Here is a 20,037-nt window from a genome sequence, read left to right on the forward strand (position 1 = left end):
ACAAGGGAAGATTAGATTTAGAACTGTATTTTCCAACCTACTTTTAGTCATCGCCTAAGCTACCAGAAATAGTAAGTTTAAAATAAGATAATAGAAAATCAGCCATGGTTGCTGATGACTAGATAGCATTTCTATGCAAACTCTGTCTGTCCCATGATTAGTGGAAGCTGTGATTAAAAATACAGTCAGCCTCTCATATTTTGGATCTGAACTCAAGGGAAAACTAAACAAAGTTCCTTTTTCTTAATCGCATTTTGGCAGTGTGGAAGTTTGTTGTCTCATCCTCTTCCTTGTGATGGATTTAATGGCTTGTGCTACAATTTGAGGTTTCTACTATAAATAGTTTACCCAGGAAAATGGAACATCTTGCCATTTCTTGTACCTCTGTCTCCAGGGACTTAAAGCTCCCTAGATAAAATAGCACTTCTCTCCTGTTCTCAGCTGTGACTCTAATATAGTACTGGAGCGTTGAGCTTCTAGACTAGATTAACCTTCCTGCTTTGTAGCCAGATAGAAGTTCCCTTTCGAGAAATACTCTTTACTTGATTTGCAGAGAGTTTGGGAAACAATTTTTTTGTAGAAGCTACAGCTTCAGCTCGTTCCTGGTTTCTGCCTGGTCTGGTTGGGAGACTTCAGCTGCTTTCACCGCGTCACTGTGGCTTTTACTGAAAATGCTGGTGTTTCCCCCATGTACTGAATACTGGATTGGGCTCTATCCTTTGGGAGCAGGAAGAGATTGGCCTGACAGAGGGCACAACGAGAAACAAGCAGAGGGATCTCCCAGCTGCCAAGCTCCTTGCTGTGCGCAGTGCCATGCTCTGATCCGCGGAGCCGGGGTGGCTGTCAGGTTTGCGCTGGCCTCTTGGCTAAATGGGCAGCGTGCTTTCAGAGTGGGGTGCACAGAGTGATTTGCAGACAGGCTGGCTTTTATTGCCAGTGATTTGTTTATGTCAAGAATAAACCTATTCAGAGGGGGAGAAGTCTAGTGACGTTTTTCCTTCAGTGTTGTTCATGCTAGTTAAGGAGAAAATTGTATGGAAAATAGAAAGCATCTTGGACATGCAATAAAGAAATCAGCGTGTCAGCAAACTTTCCAGATTGCAGCCAGCGAACCCAGTTAACATCAGCCTAGTTGGACTGAGTTACCAGACTCTGAGAGTTGTTCTCAGTAAGTGCCATCAGTCTCTCACTTTTTAAACGCACCCAAAACATTCGTGTCCTAGCAGATCAGCTCTAAAGAGCAGAAAACCCAAACCGAACCTTTCTAATTCGGCTGTCTTTTCTCCAGCAGGAGACGATGATGCTGTTTTCTGCCTGTTAACCCTCTTTCCCGCTTCTGTCTTTTGCAGTTTATCTCAGTTCAGTGAAGAGAATATGATGGATCCGTACAATTTAGCCATCTGCTTTGGGCCAACACTGATGTCCGTGCCTGAAGGTCACGATCAAGTCTCTTGCCAGGCTCATGTCAATGAGTTGATCAAAACGATCATTATCCAACATGAGAACATCTTCCCAGGGCCAAGGGAGCTGGAGGGTCCAGTCTATAGCAGAGGTGGAAACACTGAAGATTACTGGTATGATAAATACCTCTGAGGAGAAAAAGAATGGATGCATGTTTATTTTCTGATTAGTATGCTACAGTCATATGCGTTTGGTGTTGTCTAATGCTGGATTCAAGCATCTGGCCCAGACTTTCAGAAGCTATATTGTGAAAGAGAGGATGGCGCTGGTATCTCTGGAGACCCACCAACTTGGGGGGGAAGAGGGGAGGCAAGCTGGTACAAGGTCAAACCTGTACTCCCTTATCTTGAAGGGCAAGGCTTCACAGAGATTTTTTTTGGATGTTCTGATATGGTAGCTGCCACCATTTCCTCTTAAAAGACAAGGAACTGATGCACCACCTACTGCTAATGCTTGCATTTAACTTTTTTTTTTTTTTTTTTTTACCTTCTCTCTCTCTCTCTCTCTCTCTGTCTCCCTCTCTCTCTTCCGTTGACGTTCTCCTGCCTATTTTGAGTGACTTTGCTTCAGAGGTGGGGTCACTTGCAGCTGAACCTAGAAAGCTGTGGCATGGTTTAATTTTCAGGGCAGGACTGATGGGGGAGGGAGGAATGCAAAATCACCGTTTCCATCCAGCTTAAAGCTCAAGAGGCCTGGCCGCGTGCTCAGTCTGAAAGCAACATCTGGAAGCAATTCAGCCCAAGCGGCTCCTGTCATCTGGGGTGGAAGGTTGGGAGTGGGGGAAGGAAAGGAGGTGTTTTCTTTTCTACTGGCCAAGTTGATCTCTCCCACTGAAAATGAGGAATGTTAAATTGCGTCCTCCCCCCCCCTCCCCCCCTTCCCTATCCCAGGAATGCAAGTGATTATTTTCATATATTAAAATAAATACATTTTTAAAATGGAGTCATTCTGGTGACAGAGCTAGCCTTGTTTTCCTACTTGTTTCAGAGTAGTTTCAGCTATCAGCTCGCTCCATGTATGTGCTTGAGGAAAGACTGCTTTACGCAGACAAGACGCTACTGCAAGTCCTCTGCATATAGCTGCATCTTGTGGAAATGGCAGTAATTTTACCCTTCATTCTGGCATTTTTCATTGGTGTGTTTAAAAAAAAAAAAATGTATACAGTCTTGCGTATGTAAGATCTTTGAGAAACACGGTAATGTTGACAAGAGGCTTTGTCCGTAAAGGGAAGGGAATAACAGTATTTGGTGTTCCGTAGAGTCGCTGTGGCACCTCGCGGGAATACGGAGGAGGCAGGCTGTCCTGGACGGTGCTGTCGCTTCCCTGAAGGCACTTGGTTTTTTTTCATTGCTCCTCCTAACCACCCTGCTCTGAGACCCTATTGAGTAGGAAAGGGTAGAAGTAAGCGCGGGAGGCTGCTTAATAAAGCCAGGAAGAAGCATCTGGTTCCCATTCGAGCCTCCTCAGAGCCATGGTATTTAAATAGTTGTTAGTTATTGCCCGTAGGGCTCTCCGCCGCAGAGCCTGCGAGAAGGAAAGTGAAGCCTCCAGGATTTAGCTGATTCGTCAGGGAACGGCGAGCGCTACGTTCGCGGTGACCTAGTGCCCTCCGCTAGTCCCCGTCTCCTCTGCGAGGACCTTGCAGGCGGCGCGAGGGCGGCCGGGGCTCGGCACGCTCGCCCCGCCGCTCGCTTGGCTCGGCGGGAAGGGCTCGAACCGCTGGCCGGGGGCTGGGGAGGGAAGGGCGAGGAGCACGGGCTGGCACGCGGGCGGCTTCGAAACGCTGCCTTTGAGTCGAGCCTAGCGCTGCGCTGCGCCGGGGCGTCCGCCTGAGCGTGTTAGCGCCGCGTTAGCAGGGCTCACCCGAGCCTGGAGCCCTACGCAGAGGCCGGGGAGGCGGTTGGAGTTGCCGGGAGGGAGACTGCTGGTGCAGGGGCTCCGCTTGCTCTCCTTCCCCGGCAGGGCGCACTGCCGGCCCTTCCTCGGCGCTCGGCGTGGGCTCCGCGCCGTCCGAGCCTGCAGCGAGGCCGGGTTGCTGGTGGGAAGCGCTGTTGCAGGCATGGGCAGAGGGCAGCACGTGGTCTTCTCTTTTGTCTGTGCGTATCTAGATCCGTAGAGCTGGCGTAGGCGACGTGACTTCGCAGCCTGAGTGAAACTTCAGCCCGCAAGGCTGTGTTCCTCCTGGGACCTCCGTTTGGCTTTCAGGTCCTTTGTAAACTTCACGAAGTAGCATAAAGGCTTTGCAAAAGATGGGAAAGGTTGATTCCTGAGGCGCTGACTCAGAAGATGGTGAGGAAGCTGCGTGTTAGTTGTGTGGATGAAGCGTAATGAAACTGAAATTATACAAACTTTCCCCGTTCCTTTTTTTAAATTTGTTTTTTTTTATTTTTTTATTTTTTTGTAAGAGTAGAAGAGAGAGACTACCATGTCAAGCTTTTTAAAAGGGAGCACAGTGCAGATCAGCAATCACTTACTTCAACCATTGCAAGGCCAGAACGACTGATAAGATTATTACCGTCTGAGAAGAAGTCAGCATCGCCTCTAGCGTAATCTAGAGGCGATCCAGGCCGGCGCACGCGGGCAGCAAACCTATCTCCAAGCGGCCCCTCTCTTTGCTTTATTCTGTCACCAGTGCAGGATTCTGCAACAGAAACGGTCTGGCTTTGGCAGCAGCATCTGGCAAGATGAGGAGGGAGCTTTTTTCTCTTTTTCCTTTTTTTTCTTTAACGTGAGCAGTAACGGCCGGCGAGCCTTCGTTGCCAGCTGGCGGCCAGGTCCGCACAGCTCCCGGAGCGCGCCAGGAGTTCTCCTCCAGTTTCCTTTTGCTTCTTGTCTTGAGGGAGCTGCTTGTGTGACTGCTTACAAAAACGTAACCTTTGTGTGCCACTTGTTGTCTATTGATCCTTTCAGGGCTTTTCTTTATGCAAAACATTAATGAGCGCTCTTGGTGTTTAAGGTGCTCTGTAAATAAAGATTCCAGTCAATTAATCTGGTTATGGGAGTCATTCAGGGAAATGAACTGGACAATTTAAGATTGTGATAAAAAGGAAGGAGGGAGACGACAAACTCAGACTTAGAAAAGTCATTATGATTTGAGAAATAATTTCCCCCAGGAAGCGGCAGCTATCTCATCAGTTGTATAATGAGCTAATTAGAGCACTGGAGATTGCAGCTGGGGGAATAGTTCTAGCGTGGCAGAGATGAGCTAGGCCCAGCGTGCCACAGCTAGCTCTGACTTCTGAAATGTCTCTGGAGGTCTGGGTTATAAGATCTGAAATTGGACTTTCCTGCCTCAATTTCCTGATGGTGTACAGAGGGTGACAAAGTTGTTCTGTCTGCTCAAGCAAATCAAGGACTTAGCTTGATTTTTAGACACGCTGACTTGAGCGCTTGCAAATGCATCCATGAAGCATCTGGCCCAGCAAAACCTAGCTATGGACATCCTATGTGGATGTTCGTAGCTGAGTTGTCAAGAGTTCTGTTGCAATTGAGTTTCCTCATTTACCAGAATAAAGCACTGTCTGTCTGTCCGTCTGTTGCAGTGAGAGTCCACATGGAGAGAGAGCCTCAACAGAAGACTCGGTTCAGGACGTTACAGCTGAACACCACACCAGTGATGATGGTATGCAAAGCCTATTAACTCCCTCATTAAGGTAACCTGGTGTGGGGGAGGTGGACAATACAGTGCCTTGCAGTTTTAAATTCAAAGTTAAACCCAAAATGGAGTTTAAGTCACAGTAGCCATTTGAAACACTGTATACGGTATTTGATGCCAAAAAGTGAAAGGTATGGAATCAGCAGGAATTTTTAGAAGTTGCCTGTCTATTTTTAAAGTATCCCTTTTTCCAATGGTACCTCATCTTAGCGGCAGGCCTGCCTGGGCACACTGCATGCTCATAAGACTGAGCTCATCTGTACCTTAGCAGGATCTTAGAGTTGGAAATCATGAGCAAAGTGCAGAGCCAAAGGCTGGATGTGTTTCAGCGTGCTCTGCTTCTCCCCTCTGCAAGTGCCAGGCATCTCCCCTTTCAGTAGCTTTGGCAAGGGAATTGAGTGCCTTAACCTCCAACAATTCTGTTTTAAGGAAGCAAACAAAATAAAATAAAAAAAACTGTTTGCTGTCTGCTGGGAGCCAGTTTTAGGGTAGAGGATCTTGGTGGCTTCTCTCCTTGATAATTTTTGTTTCCTCTTGGGGGAAGTCCATTACCTTTCTTGTGGTCTGATTAGTAAAGAGGGGTGCCCGGAATTTCACCACTGAGTTGATTGAATTTAACATCTATGAGAATTTCCTGATGTTTCCTAAGGAAAAGGTGACACCACAGCCTTGGAGTGTCTGTTGGTACCACTTCCAAAGTCTTTTTCAGCAACGAGGAACAGCTGCGTGTGAGCCCCATCCAGAGCAGAGGAAAAGAATACGTTACTGCTGTGAGACAGCAATCCCCAGAATGCTGACCAGCGTATGAAGCACGCTGGCCAAAACAGAGCAGCATATATTTTTGTTCTTGCTTTTTGGTCTCTTGCAATTGTGGTAGACATGTGCTGTGACGGTTGCACTCGTGATGCGCTCAGGTGGACAGATGGGAAGAAGGTGTCATTCTCTTACAGTTAGGTAGCATGCTTTTTGAGCTGGTCTTTAGTGATTTACTCAATAGCCTTGTCTTGTGCTCCTGTGCTGCTGCTGCTTGCTCGCTCTGTTCCAGCAGTTGCCTAACAAACCTTTCTCAAGGCGTTGCTATGCTCCTGCTGGCTTAATGATGTTCACACACCAATAACAAAGTAAACAATGTCAAGCACTGCTAGAAATGCTGCAAAATTGGTTCTCCCTCGGCAAGGTCAGTCACTGTTGCAGCGACTCCTCACCAAGCTTGTTGGGAGGAAACATGAAGAATATGGAAATAAAACGTTGTGAATTTAGCATCTTTTTTTGAAGAGATTATTCTTTCAGAAAAGTTAACGGTTTCTAAAAATGTGTGAAAACATGTCCTTTTGGAGTTTGTACTTTTAAAGGAGGAGTAATCTCAATGCTCTAATTAAAGAAAGGCTCATTCTTCCCGCCTGGGACTAAATTCTGCAGACTGAAACATCACTGAGGGTACTTACACTGTTTCTAAACGGGTTTTCTAAAAAGCTTATGTAGCAAGAGGGCACAATGATGGGACTATGAGCAATTAGAGAAGACGACCATTTTACAGCCCCTGGAACTGATCGCATGGGGCCCCTGCGCAAGATAACGTTTGTAGGCCTTTTGGATGGAGTCCTACAACCTACACGGAATATTCCATGTGAAATAGTTGAAAGGCAGAGTTGGACACTGAAGCCGAGGAGAGAATTGGGCCTCTATCTCTTCTGAGAGAACAGCAAGGTTTTGTTAACTAGAGTCTCGCACGCTCATAACAGATTTTTGCATTGTTACACCTTGGGCTCGCTCATCAGGAGTCGCAGAAAGGTGCGTGCAGGACTTCTGTTCTCTCTCAGGATTTGGGACTGAAGTTCTTAGGTTTTTTTCCCGCTCCTTCACTCTTTACATGTGACCGGGCGCTTGCTCCTTTAGCTCTTCCAAGATGCTGGAACTGGTCCTCCCAAAGTAAAGCAGTTGTGGAGCAGAGGGGTGGAGGAATCGAGGGAGATGTTTTCCGTGCTGTTAACTTTCAGCCTCACTGGACAAGGGATTGAGCACTCAATTCTGAGACAGGTGCAAGAGGTCGGTAATGCTGGAAGACAAGCGTGTAGTATGTTCATTAAATTATGTGTATGAGTGGAAAGATTTTAAAATGCTGCTTGCTTGCACAGATTCCCAGACTGGCAGGGATAATTGTTTGGCTCAGTCTTGTTGGTCTTTATTCTCACAGCTTTCTTCTGTGATCATGAGTGTAGTAGGAAAAAGCTACTGGAAATTAGAGTCTAAAATCACTTCTCTGGATGAAAACCAACGTCCTAAAAGGAAAAATGGAAACATAAGAAACCTGAGTGCAGCGCTCATTTGGAATAATAAACGCTTCTTAACGAAACAGGCAAAATGTACAAAATCAGAGTCCCTTCCCCTTCATAAGTAAAGGGGGAGCACCAAAAAACAGCATTATAATTTTTTTAATGTTATGAAGAAGTTGGCTCCAGAAACAAAATGAAAGAAAAAAAAAAGGGAGCCAGGAGCCAAAATCAGATAACCCTGTGCTTTTGGGAGTCTGAAGCGAAGTGGCTATTGGAAGGTGAAAGCCCAGGCCAGGCTTTTCTCACCCTTGCAAAAATCGTGCTGGCTGCTGAGGGCTGGTACCTGGATCCACGTGAGGCTGACCATGGATTTACGTGAAATGCAGGATTTGATAGAATTCCATGCTGTTTGGTTTTGTAATAGAGCAAGTCATTGCTGGGAGTAATCTGGCCGATGCTGTGGCTGATTGGCCTTAGCTCCCAGTCAGTTCATGCTTGGTAACTGCTGATGTTAATCGTGGCTCCTTGGATAATACTTCTGTGCTGCTGTCACAGAGCAGCTGTGATTAGATTGTGATACTGCAGCAGCTGCTGTCTCGGATGGATTTACACCGTATATTTGCCCAAGCCCAGCTAGCACTTTGCTTGCCCAAGGTCAGCCTTGGAAGTTCTTATTCTTGAGCATGTGCGCTCCCCGGGAATAATTTTAAAAGCTGTGGCTCATGTTTGGCCTTCATATTCCTTCTGAGTGGCTCTGGCACTGTAAGAGCTTCCCATAACGCTGATGTAGATCTAAGGACGAAATGGGATATCTTTCCACGTTGAGGAACCGAGGACTGTTGCCCCGAGAAAGAGCTGTGTTTCCATGGAGCACTTTGCTGTGTTAGAAAGCTCCTTTAGAGTAATTAGTAAGCTGAAGTCCACTGGGGCCATGAGGTTGAACTCATCTCCAATCCCCTGGTTCCAGCCTAGGATTGGGAAACGCCTTAATACATATTTAGACTCAACTAGCGACAGGACTTAAGGTCTTAAAGTGAGCCACGTGAATTTCATACTGATTTTTCCAGATTTTGCCCGTATTGGCCTTCTCTGCAGTGCCAGAGCTCTGCGGGTTGGTGACGGGCTGCGGTTGCAGCGTCGTGCTGTTCTGCTGTGAGCTCTTCAGGGAAGAACGACCTGGTTTGGGGTATGTTGTGCAGCTCCAAGCCCAGCGCCGTTGGGCAGACTCAGTGTGCACGGTGCAGCGGAGCTCTGTGAAGCTCTAGACAGCAGCTTGTTTTGGTGAATGCTGCATGGTCTGCAGCGGTGAGGGTATGGAGTGTTTTTGCTAGCCTCCACGGCAGCTCACCGAATACCTGGCCTCCCGTGGTGCCTGAATCCAGTCTCGTGTGGGGCAGGTGAACCTCATAGGCAACTAAAATTTCCTTCTGAATAGCAGCTTTATTTCTGAAGCAGCTTGGAAACAGAGGATGTTTCCCTCCCTGAATGCTGATAACGACTTCAACTTGCCAATGCAGGAGGTTTAGTTTCGCTCCCTTTAAGAAAGCATACCGTGTCTGTGACATACCTTATTGCTCCCAGGTTTTTAAATTTTTTAATTTTAAGGCTATATTAATTTTCTCATTGTCATTTCTATTTTTGTATGCTAGAATTTCTGTCAAAGGGTTTTTGACTTAAAAAATGTGAATGTGTCAAATGACACATTGACATCCTCGTATTACAGGGACTCCCCTCTGAATCTTACTGCTTCACCCCTCTGCTACCTTACGAAGCGACGCTTTGTCCCATGGTCCATACTCTCTTCATAAACTGTTTTGTGGTAGGCTTAAACTGTTTTATGCTTATCTGAGCCCAAGTGTTTAGTGAATTATTGTTTATTCCCTTCTATCTCCTAGAGTGTGAGCCCATAGAAGCGATAGCGAAGTTCGACTACATTGGCAGGACTGCACGAGAGCTGTCCTTTAAAAAAGGAGCTTCTCTGTTACTCTATCAGCGGGCCTCAGATGACTGGTGGGAGGGACGCCACAATGGAATTGACGGCCTTATTCCTCATCAGTATATCGTCGTTCAAGACACGTATGTTACATTTTAAGTCCGTCTGCAAGATGGCTTGCTTAAAAATCAGGTGTGGAATGGAGTATTTGTGTCGGGATGCTGACACCACGTGGGTCAACTTTCCCTTCAAGAAGGAAATCTGATTAAAACAAATAGAGCTCCACAAAAGCATAGGCCTCCACTTATGTGAAAGTTCAAAGTTTCAGTGTCTTTGTGATACCAAAATAGGTGCTGCCAGCCTGATAAAGAAGCAGAGCTGGGACCTCCAAGTTGCTTACGGAAATCAGGCCCTCTAATTTGAAAGATGTGTAATGATTCTTAAGAAAAGGACGTTTAGCATAGTGTTGTTGTATGTATGGTTGCATACATAGTGCTGTATGTAAAATTCAGTGCTTTTGGTACTGTTTTGGTTGTGATTTCCTTCCCTCCTCCTTCCTAGTGAGGATGGTATCTCTGAAAGATCCAGCCCGAAGTCTGAAATAGAAATAAATTCTGAGCCAGTGGAAGAAAAAGTGACTGCCAGAGCTGGTGCCAGTTGCCCAAGCGGGGGTCACGTCGCAGATATTTACCTTGCGAACATCAACAAGTAAGAGCAGCCTTGTGTTATTTTACTTAATTATAAAGATCTTGGTGATGAGTCCAGTAAAATATTTCCTTTCCTGAGAAAGGTTAACAACTGAGCACTGCTACCATTTTTCTTTGCTTTCACCTCTTCTAACTTGCTTGCATTTTGCTGTCCTCCTCCCTCTTTCACCTATGTGGCCAGTGTTCATTTAAAATCTCAACTGGCTTCTCTTCCCTCTCCCTAAGGTGCCATCTGTCCCAGTTTCCCCCCCCCATGTCCTCTTTTATAAGATAAACATACTGAGAAAGAGGGAGATTGTGGAATGAGTTCTTGTAATCATGTGTCCTCATTCCTTATTATGCCCCTGTGATTTGCTATGTCTCGTTTACATTTAATGTGGTTTGCTTTATGGGATGGGGACAATCTCTTCAGAAATTAATATCATATTTTGTGTTAAATGACACACCTTAAATCCCACAATCTGGTGTTGCCGTTAACGTTTTTTCATTTCTCCAGTGCTTTTCACCTTAGGCAGGTTACTAACCGTACGCTTGCAGTAAAACAACACATCTCCCCGTTTCCCTTACTTTACGTGCTGAATGAGAAATTGTTGTCTTAACCAACAGTCAACTCGATTAAAAATCACGAAAATTAAGCTAGTAAGAGATTAAGTTTCTTGATCTTTTATTTATGTTAGAGCAGACTGTCCCCCAAATCTTTCTGATTATTTCCTTACTATTAAAAAACCTCCCTTTGTGCCCTGAAGATATTAATTGGTTTTATAGAAGTGGATATTTTTAACTTTTGGTTAACTTAACAGAGTTTAGTCGGTAAAGGCAGTAACAGAAATGCATTCTTTTAAAAGATCTGGATCAGCTAGTGTCCTGCACAGAGCCTGATCCTCAGGTTGTGGGAGCCAACAGAGCTCTGCTGATGTGCAGATTAGTATAGCTTCACTGATCAGTTTGGGATCTAATCTTTCTTTTATGATATTTATTTTATGAGCCATTCAAGTATGTCATTCTGTCAGTTATGGAAAAGTTTGTATAATGAACAGACCTATATTGGAGCCTCACCATCTGCTGTTTGGTAGTGTGTTGTTTGTAGGAAGCCTGGGTAATGTCCACTCCTTTTTTTTTTTTTTTTTTTTTCCCTTTACTAGGGAAACTGATATTTAGCAATGGTAGCATAAGACTCATTTTGTTGTTTTTTCTTTAGGAATGAATCTTCTGACCTATGTGTGAACAGACTTGGGCAAAATTAAATCAGATGGTTTCGCAATGACAGTTGTGCCACCCACTGAATTATTATTTGGATGCCAAAATCCTACTGGAGTTTAACACTTTCTTGCAGTTATTCCTGGGGCTGGTGCTATATATAAATGGATATTTCCCTGTATAATGGATGCCAAGCTTCAGACCTATGGCATAAAGTATTCTTGCTACAATGGCCTTTATATAATTTGAATGGAATCATGCTGTCAGACCACATGCTGCTGTGGTAGAAAGTAAATTGTTTGGACCAGCTCATCCATTTGACGTCATCTTTTGGTATATCTGTAGCCCTATATAGATAGTGCCTCATGGTCTCACTAAAGCACTGGAAAAAATGCACCTCTTACCACCAGCATACATGGGAAATGGTTCTTAACCCCAGACTATCTATGGGGTTCTTTGCTTGCCAGTCTCTGAAAATAATAACTTGATGCCTTGGGCCGGGAGCTTAGTAGACTTATACTGTGTCCTCCTCCAGTCAAAAATTGTAGCTCTGCTCTTCTAATGTAATAAAAACACATCATCAAAACCTGTTGATGGCACAGAGGGTTTTTTTGTTCAAATATGAAATCTTTACTTCATGACCAACTCAATTACTTTCCATCCAAGTTTTCTGGTTTTGCTATGAATGTGCACAGCTGCCAGAAATTCAGTCTTGTTATTAGAAGTGTTAAAATGCAATGATTTACTGTTTCACAATGACTCCCTAAAATTCTGGGTGTATTTGTAATCTGGACATCTGTATGTCTCTTCCCGTTGTCTCCTGTGTTGTTTTGGGGGGATGTCTTCAAGTTACAGCCCATCATGTATTCCTGCTTGTATTGACTTGTTTTGCTTTTGTGACTGAAGGCAAAGAAAGAAACCAGAGTCAGGCAGCATCAGAAGAGCCTTTCGTCAAAGTGACAGCCACGGACTAGGTAGTTCAATGGCAGAACCAGCCTCCCCAGGAGCCATAGCCGGTTCCAGACCCTCATCTCAGCCCATTATGAGCCAAAGCCTTCCCAAGGAGGTTCCAGATAAATGTTCCATCAGTGGCCACGGCAGCCTCAATTCTATCAGCCGACATTCGTCCCTGAAGAACAGGATAGACAGCCCGCAGATCCGGAAAACTGTGACAGCAGGGAGGTCAAAGAGCTTCAACAACCACCGGCCCATGGACCCTGAAGTTATTGCACAGGTAAAACAGAGTGTTCTACCTTAAGGATTATTTGAGCATAGTTAAAGGGTATTGGATACAATGAAATGTTTTAATGCAAAATCTGAATTAATCTTTTAACTTATATGCCTTTCCTTCTAGCCATGCAGTATTAATTTACTACACAGCTTGAATCTCATCTTTTAGTCTCCCTTTGTGTAAGTCACTGAGACTGCTTTCATGAGTGAAGATAAACAGTCAGGTCCTTACTCCATAAAAACTTGGCCTTGTTCATTATTCAAAATGTAGTTTCAACAATAAAATCGTCCAGTACAGAAAATCACACAGATTCCAAAGCTGTCAGCAAAAAATTAAATAATCTAAACTTCAAGACATGAGAAAAGTGAAGTAGTTAGTGTCAGTTTAACATTATGCTGTCAGTTTAGCAGGCTTGCCTGTGGTCCGACCCTGGAAGCACGTGTAGCAGCTGCTGCTGAGCTGAAGAGTGTGCACAGGGCCATCTTTATATGCTCATAGGGCTCCGTGGGTGATTAGAAACCAACTTTGGACATAATCCTCCTACTTTTGATTAGTTATTTAGACAAGTGCCTTGAAATGAGGGCAGGATACCAATGCGTATACAGCTGTGCTTCAACTTCACAGAGAAAGTGCTCTGCTTTTGGGACTAACTCCACATACTGACCATATGACAAGGAAATAGCCGGCTCAAATTGATCTTTCTGTTCAGCTTAGAGGGAAAGGTGTTATTTTTCTTGGTCTTTGCTAGCTTTGGCACGGACTAGCTACTTACAGATTCTTCACCTCTGTGCTTGTTGTCTGCATCTCTATACGCACAAGTCTGTTCCATCCTGCTGTTTGGGACCATAAGCTGCCACAGCAGTAGTGACTGGTGTCAACAAAAAGCAACTGATGTTTTTTTTGCATCCATACATCTGTGGTTTCACAAGTAGAATAGAAAACGTTTGAAAGTCAGACCTAGAGATTTCGAGAAGTGACAGCTACTAATGGGGTGAATGATATAAATTTTACACATCTCCCTGTTCCCTGAAGGATCTTCCCCCTCTCCCATTCCAAACTGTTAGATGTGTCTGCACACGTATGCTTGCCTATACCAACTGTTTTCGGTATGTGATGGATCTATCTAAAGCCAAGGAATGCCTGGATCTCAGATTACAAAGTCAGCTCTGAGTAACTTGACTTCTTTGCCTCTTTTGGTTCAGAAGTCTGTAGATTTCTAAACAGCTGGGGAAGATATGTGAAAATTAAGCACCATTTTCATTGACAAGGCAGCCACATCAAGTAATGAATAAACTGCAAGTAAAAATCTGATTCGTATTCTGATGGAAAATTGTATTTTGCCCTTATGAATATCTTTAGCCCGTTTGCTTCAATGAAATTATAATATGTAGTTCTCATCACCTTCATATTTCATTGCCCTTCTAAGGCTTTGGTTGACAAAAATCAGTTCTTTGCTGAACTCTTAACTGAAGTTGTTCTGTGTCCTCTTCCTGCCAGAATATTAACTCCATTTTTGCACGGGAGAATAGTCTTAAAAAAAACAAACAACAACAAAGATAGATGTTAATTTAACATTTCTCTTTGGTGCCCCATAGTATCTGTTTAAACACCATCTCATAACCATCGTACATTTTACATATTTTCCCTAACTTCATCAGTAAAATCTGCTTTGGCCTCCAGATAGACTTGGAGGTGTCAGATTACTGTCTCCGGTTTCTTCCACCATTCCTTGACTGATTTACCTTCCCCACCCCCTGAAAAGCCTCTAAGGAAGCTGAAAAGCTGTAGCCAAGCTGTGAGTCACGGAAAGGCGAAGCTCTTCTCCTCTCCAGCGAGCTCTGTGCATCCGTGGGCTCCAGAGTGCAGGCTTTAGCAAATATGTAGGTCTTGATACAGTTGAGAACAAAAGCCTACGTCTTTTAATCTCAAAGTTCTCTCTATATTTGTTTGTTGATAACTGTAATATTTTTGTGAGAGGAAGGAGAGCTACCAACTCGAATTTTTATGCATGTTTGTGATATTTTCTGTGTTTTAAAAAACATTGAAATTTTGAGTCCCATGTAGTATCCTTACAGAAGAGAAGGCTACATGTATATCAGCAAAACCAACAAAGCAGCAAGAGCACACAATGATTTCAGTCTTTTAATTTAAAAGAGTTTTTGGCCCATCAGCCAGTGTCAAAAAAAAATCAGCCTTGTGTTTCCCTTCCTTTAAGGACTTACTCTCCTGAATCTCGCGTACCAAATAAAGCGCAAGAAAGGGTGCTCGTATTTTGAGCTGCACGCTTTTCTGTTCATAGCGATGTCTTAGAATTGGATTTGTCGTTGAAATGCAAGCAGAATCAGGAGACCTTGGGATCACTAAAGGACCAGACTCGCATTAAAGAAAGCATAACAATTATTTTACTCCCTAGCAAAGAAAAATACTGCTGTTTATTGACTTCAGTATATAGTGCCATGTAGCAAGTACAGTTTGGCGTGGGTTTCACTTTGACACCTAAAGGTTCTTGACTTCCCAATTGCGTTGAGCTTTGGTGTTTACTGACTGAAATCCAAAGACATAGCTCTCTGAGACTGACTCTTATCTGCTTATTTATGAGTCTTGGTTCAGTGATTCACTTGATTTCTCTTTTGTTTTTGCAGGATATTGAGGCGACTATGAACTCTGCTCTGAACGAGCTGCGGGAGCTGGAAAGGCAAAGCAGCGTAAAGCACACGCCAGATGTTGTCCTTGACACCCTGGAGCCTCTGAAAACCTCTCCAGTGGTGGCCCCCACCTCCGAGCCCTCCAGCCCCCTGCACGCTCAGATCCTCAAGGACACTGAACCCGCTTTCCAGCGGAGCGCTAGCACAGCCGGCGACATCCCGTGCACCTTCCGGCCAGTGAAGTCGGTCAAAATGGCCACCCAGGTTAAACCTCCAGCAACAAGGCCGAAGCCTACAGTTTTCCCCAAAACTAATGCCACGAGCCCTGGCGTTGCCTCTTCAGCATCTCAGCAGCCTACTGACAAGTCCTGTACTGTCTGATGAACTTGATGCTGCACTGTGGATATAACTATACTGTTTCAGATGGAGAGACTATATTGAAGAGACATTTAAATTCCTATTTAACTAATTTTTGAACTTCTGCTGAAGGTCGATTGTGAACTGCTACTTACTGCTGGGAACGCTTCCTGGGAGTGAAATATTGGTAACTAAGCCTCGTCCCATGTACCCGCATCAGTGATGTTTGTAAGGCAAAATAGGACATGCCACACTTAGGAAATCCAATATCGGGTCACTGTGAAGCTGAGGAGGAAAACACAAAGTGATCAGTTGGATCTTGGTTTCTAGTTGATGCTTTGTTCCAAGTGATTGGCCACTGAAAGAAATATTTAGTGGCATCATGTTTTGAATACTGGTGTAGTGACTTATATATTCTGTGTTTCATTTATCACAGGGAAACAATAGGATAGATTTTAGTCTACTGCATGTTTTGGTGCCACTAGCTACGTGGAGCTTGGACATGCCTGTTTCTTGTGCATTATTTCGTTGCCCGCTGGTGCCACTGTGGTTAAGGGTCTGTCTCAACTTCCATTACATCCTCCGTTTTTGTTTGTTTGCTCCCTCATTCCTCCCCCAAGGGCCAAAGCTCTTAGCCATCCAGCCTCCTCCTTTAGTTGACACTTGTCACGACAAATAGTTTACTCTGGAACACTCTTAGATTTTGTGGAGTTGTACGTAGTATGTGTCTGTGCAAATATAAACAAATATGCCCCTGAGGTTTAGGAGCATAAGAAAGAGCCCAATTGTTGCTTATGGACAATCTAGCTGTCTTTTCCCCCTTTACTCTCCCATGTTTAAGAACAGCTTTATTATTTTTCAGTGTAATTTTCAGCCCATAGGCTATCATGTGGTGTGTGGTCTTGGGAGACTGAATGTAAAAACGATTTAACTTTTGCAAACTAGCTAGCGTACTCTTATGGGAGTTCATTTACTAACGCACACGTTCTTGTTTTGATCACCTATCAAGATGGGTCCTTTCCAAAATCCCAGTTACAAGCACTGCAAAACTTCAATCAGAAGTTCTCAAGTTTTGTATCTTCTCCCAGGTTCTGGTTGTAAATGCTTTGGTCAGTGGCTGTGACCACTGTGAACTGCTTTAGGGATCCCCGCTCTTATAGAGCGGTGTAAGAAGTGCTGCTTGGGACCTTGACGTGGCAGCATGCAGCTTCTGGAGTGGCTTCACTGCATATTTCTTTGGTAGACTGGCATGCCTTCCTAGGACTCTGCAGACATTTGAATGAATTCTTAGTATATATATTTATACAGTAGACGGCAAGTGCTTCAGCCGCTAGCAGGCTGCATGGACTCTTTTGTACTCTACTGAGAATTTCCAGAATGCTTACATTTATTTAATTTTTAAGCAAGGCATGTGCCACTTACAACAGCAAAGAAGATCTCGCAGTCCCACGAGGGAGGAAACTCTCGACTGATCCTTAGTTCCCAAGCTTTTCTGGGACTTAAATAGTTGCACATCTTAAGTTGTCATCAAATAAATTCAGGCAAAGACAAGATAAGTTATTTTCCTCTTCCTTTTAGGTGAATTTCTTTTGAATTTGTGAGTTTCTCACACTTAGCTTCCTTGTGAGTGCAATGCCATTATAATGGGCACTTAGTAATTTAAAAAAAAAAGAAGCAGCAAACAGAATTTGCATTATTAAGAACAATTTTTCCTTAAACATACTTTTTTGATTCGTTTTAAGGATGTTACTTGGAGCAATTTACAGGGTTTTATTGTCCCTGTCTCCCCCCACCCCCATTTCTACAAAAGTAGTATCCATATGAATGATGTTTATTGAAAGAGGCCAACTTTTCTGTGCCCTAAATTAAGAACATACGGAAAATTTGTGGGCACCATTAGAAAGGGAACACTGGAAAGATTTCAGTGAGACCATTTTCATTACTCATTTTTCCCAAACTGATTTGTAGCAGCAGTTCTCTGTGGGAAGCACTGCAGTGTGTGCGTGACTCCTACGGGGTCTTGCCCTGTTCGGCTCTCAGGGGAAGATCCCACCAGTGTGACCAGCGAACTTTGCTCTCAGGTTCTGATGGACTCCTGCCACCAAGGAATCACTTGTTCTTTTGGGAAAAAAGAATTAAAACAAACTTGTAATTTTTTGCTCAGGCAGAACTTTCTGGCATTTACTTTAAGTAGGGAATTTTTTGTTTCATTTTGTTGGGTCATAGATGGCCAAAGTGAATCCGTGTCAAGAGCAGGATCTCTGTAAACTTACTTTGACTCATTTGTAATGCCTTATTTTCTTTATATTTTTATGCCTAGCATTCATGTTTCTAAGAATCAGTGTCCAGCCACACACAGCACATTTGGAGAGGAGATACTCTTTTCTGTCTTCGGGGGTCTGAAGTATGAATGGAAAATGAGATCAAAAAGACTTCAGGTTACTATAACAGCAACTGTCTGTATATGGAATTACTGTGCTTATCTCTAGCATCCACAGCTCTGGGACAATCCTACTGTCAAGGGGAACATACTTAGCAGGACAAACTGTATCTTGAGCAACTCAACTGGAATTTTGGTGTGCACTGTGATTGACACTTAAAACTTACAGCAAGCAATATGGCAGTCTGAAGAACATCTTTTCTCTTCCATGTGATCTGGGCCTATCCAACCAGCAGGAAACTCACACACATGCGCACATACACAGGAGGGAAAAAAAAACAAAAAAACCCCCAACTTTTAGCTTGTCTGCTTCACTTTGCGAACGTTCAAGACTGAGAGAACCTTTGCCGTAAGTGTTTCATTACCGTTTGTTGCAGGAGAGGTGGGAAGGAGAAACTGGAAGTATCGGCACCACTCTCCATCAGACCAGTGGGCTTCTTGTAGAAGAGACCAATGTATTGTGGACAAATAAGACACGGTGGTTTGCTTGGGGAGGTATAAATGTTACTTCATATCTTCATATTCAGAAGGAATATTAGCTCTTCCATGGAAATTCTTTCATGACTTTTATGTAATGTATGTGTCAAATATAAAGACAAGAAGTGTTTGATAACTGGAATAACGTATGTCTGTTTGATAGTGCTTTGTATGAACAAAGGATTCTTGTTCATCAAATGTTGGATTGGAATAATCCAAAGCAAAACTTTTAAAATAAAATACAATTTTAGGCCATGAATCTTAATAGTTTTTGAAGCTCTAACCTTGTATGTTTTACTTCCCTAGTTGGGAATTGAGCGGTGTGCTTTAATGATTGCTAAATTTCTTCCTCTCTGAGGTAATCCAAAGGCTCTCAGTTTATAAACTGTAAATTTGTTCTTCACGCTGAAGTAATGGGAGATGACCAAACTTTCTCATTTTCTCTGTACTGGATGTTTGTTGCAATGAACATGATTAGAGTGCACTGTGACAGCAGAAAAAAATTGTTGTATATGTATGTATTTTGATACCTGTTTAAAAAGAGTCTTTGGGTTTCCTGTGATGAATACCTCATATGTTGGGTTTGGGGGGATTTTGTTGTGTTTTTTGTTCTCTTTTTTTTTTTTTCTTTTTTAAGGCAAGATTGTTCTTGCACAAAAGTAGGTTAAGGTAACCAAGTTCTCAGAAATGTATTTACAAAACAAAACACTTCAGACTTTGGCGTGAAATTCCATCTGCGTGAATTGCACACCTTGCACGTGGCACAGGGGAAGCAGTCGCCCAGCGGTGTTTGCCTGCCCATTCGGAAAAGCTCTAGCAATATCGAGACAAAGGAGGTCATTGCAGATGGAGTTTGCTGCCTTACTGCTTTTTCCTTGCATGTGTTAAACCTCAGAATCAGTTGAACATTGTGTAAGTTTTGGATTTTATTAAGTATTTGAGAGTGTTTTGTTTTTTTTCAAGAGAAATAAATGTTTCGAGTTAGCACTTCAGATGCTTTACATGCATTTACCAGATAGACTGGAATACTCTGTCACCAGATGAGATATGTACTGAGGGAATATTTAACCTAGATTATGGTCTCAGCAGGGCATACTTTGCCAGTAAAGCAACTGTAATAATGGAAAAATACTCATTGAGACAATTTGATAGATTTGGTAAAAGGTTGAGCACTCTGGCCCCTATCCAGCAGATCAGCAAGCACATGCTTTATTTTAAGCCCCGGAGTAATCCCTGTCCACATCCCTCTGAGGTTAAGCGTTTGTTTTGGTTTTGTGGCTCAGGTCAGGATATCTGTGCTTAGCAGGATCAAGCCCTAATTGTATGGGAGAGTGTGCTGCAAAGGGTAAATACATTTACTCGTTAGACTGTGAGCCACAAGCTAGGAAAACGGCAAAGCTGAAAGCCTCTGGGCCCTCCCATCACCAGTGAGGCTGCAGAGACCAGAAAATGAGTTTAACAAACTGGGAGGGAGGGGACGTTTATTTTGCCATTTTTAGTTTTCACAAAACTATTAACCCTTTTTGTGGGCTTATCTGGCGTTGGCTAGCGTCCCGCACGTGCAGTAAGAGAAACGCAGATGTTTCTTTAGAGGACTGGAAGCACTGGAGGCCTGCACAGACAGGAACGATGTTTTCTCGTGTGTTAAAACTTCACGCCCT

At 43.6% G+C, this 20,037-nt stretch overlaps 1 protein-coding gene across 9 annotated transcripts in view; it reads left to right on the forward strand.

Moving 5' to 3' along the window:
- The window catches only part of SRGAP2 (SLIT-ROBO Rho GTPase activating protein 2), a 119,468-nt gene extending 100,386 nt beyond the window's left edge, over positions 1-19,082 (forward strand). For 4 of the 9 annotated variants that reach the window (XM_068917935.1, XM_068917936.1, XM_068917937.1 and 1 more), the window contains 6 exons: positions 1,350-1,574; positions 5,004-5,083; positions 9,285-9,465; positions 9,884-10,030; positions 12,133-12,460; positions 15,100-17,629. In XM_068917935.1, the coding sequence (XP_068774036.1) occupies positions 1,350-1,574; positions 5,004-5,083; positions 9,285-9,465; positions 9,884-10,030; positions 12,133-12,460; positions 15,100-15,483 (1,345 nt within the window). In that variant the 3' untranslated portion in view covers positions 15,484-17,629. Of the gene's footprint in view, positions 1-1,349; positions 1,575-5,003; positions 5,084-9,284; positions 9,466-9,883; positions 10,031-11,227; positions 12,461-15,099 lie in introns of all 9 variants that reach the window. The other 5 variants (XR_011136099.1, XR_011136097.1, XR_011136098.1 and 2 more) reach the window with 3 other exon arrangements.
- Positions 19,083-20,037: the final 955 nt, after the last annotated feature.

The sequence above is a fragment of the Struthio camelus genome, chromosome 24 (genome assembly GCF_040807025.1).
Source record: "Struthio camelus isolate bStrCam1 chromosome 24, bStrCam1.hap1, whole genome shotgun sequence".
Classification (NCBI taxonomy): Eukaryota; Metazoa; Chordata; class Aves; order Struthioniformes; family Struthionidae; genus Struthio; species Struthio camelus.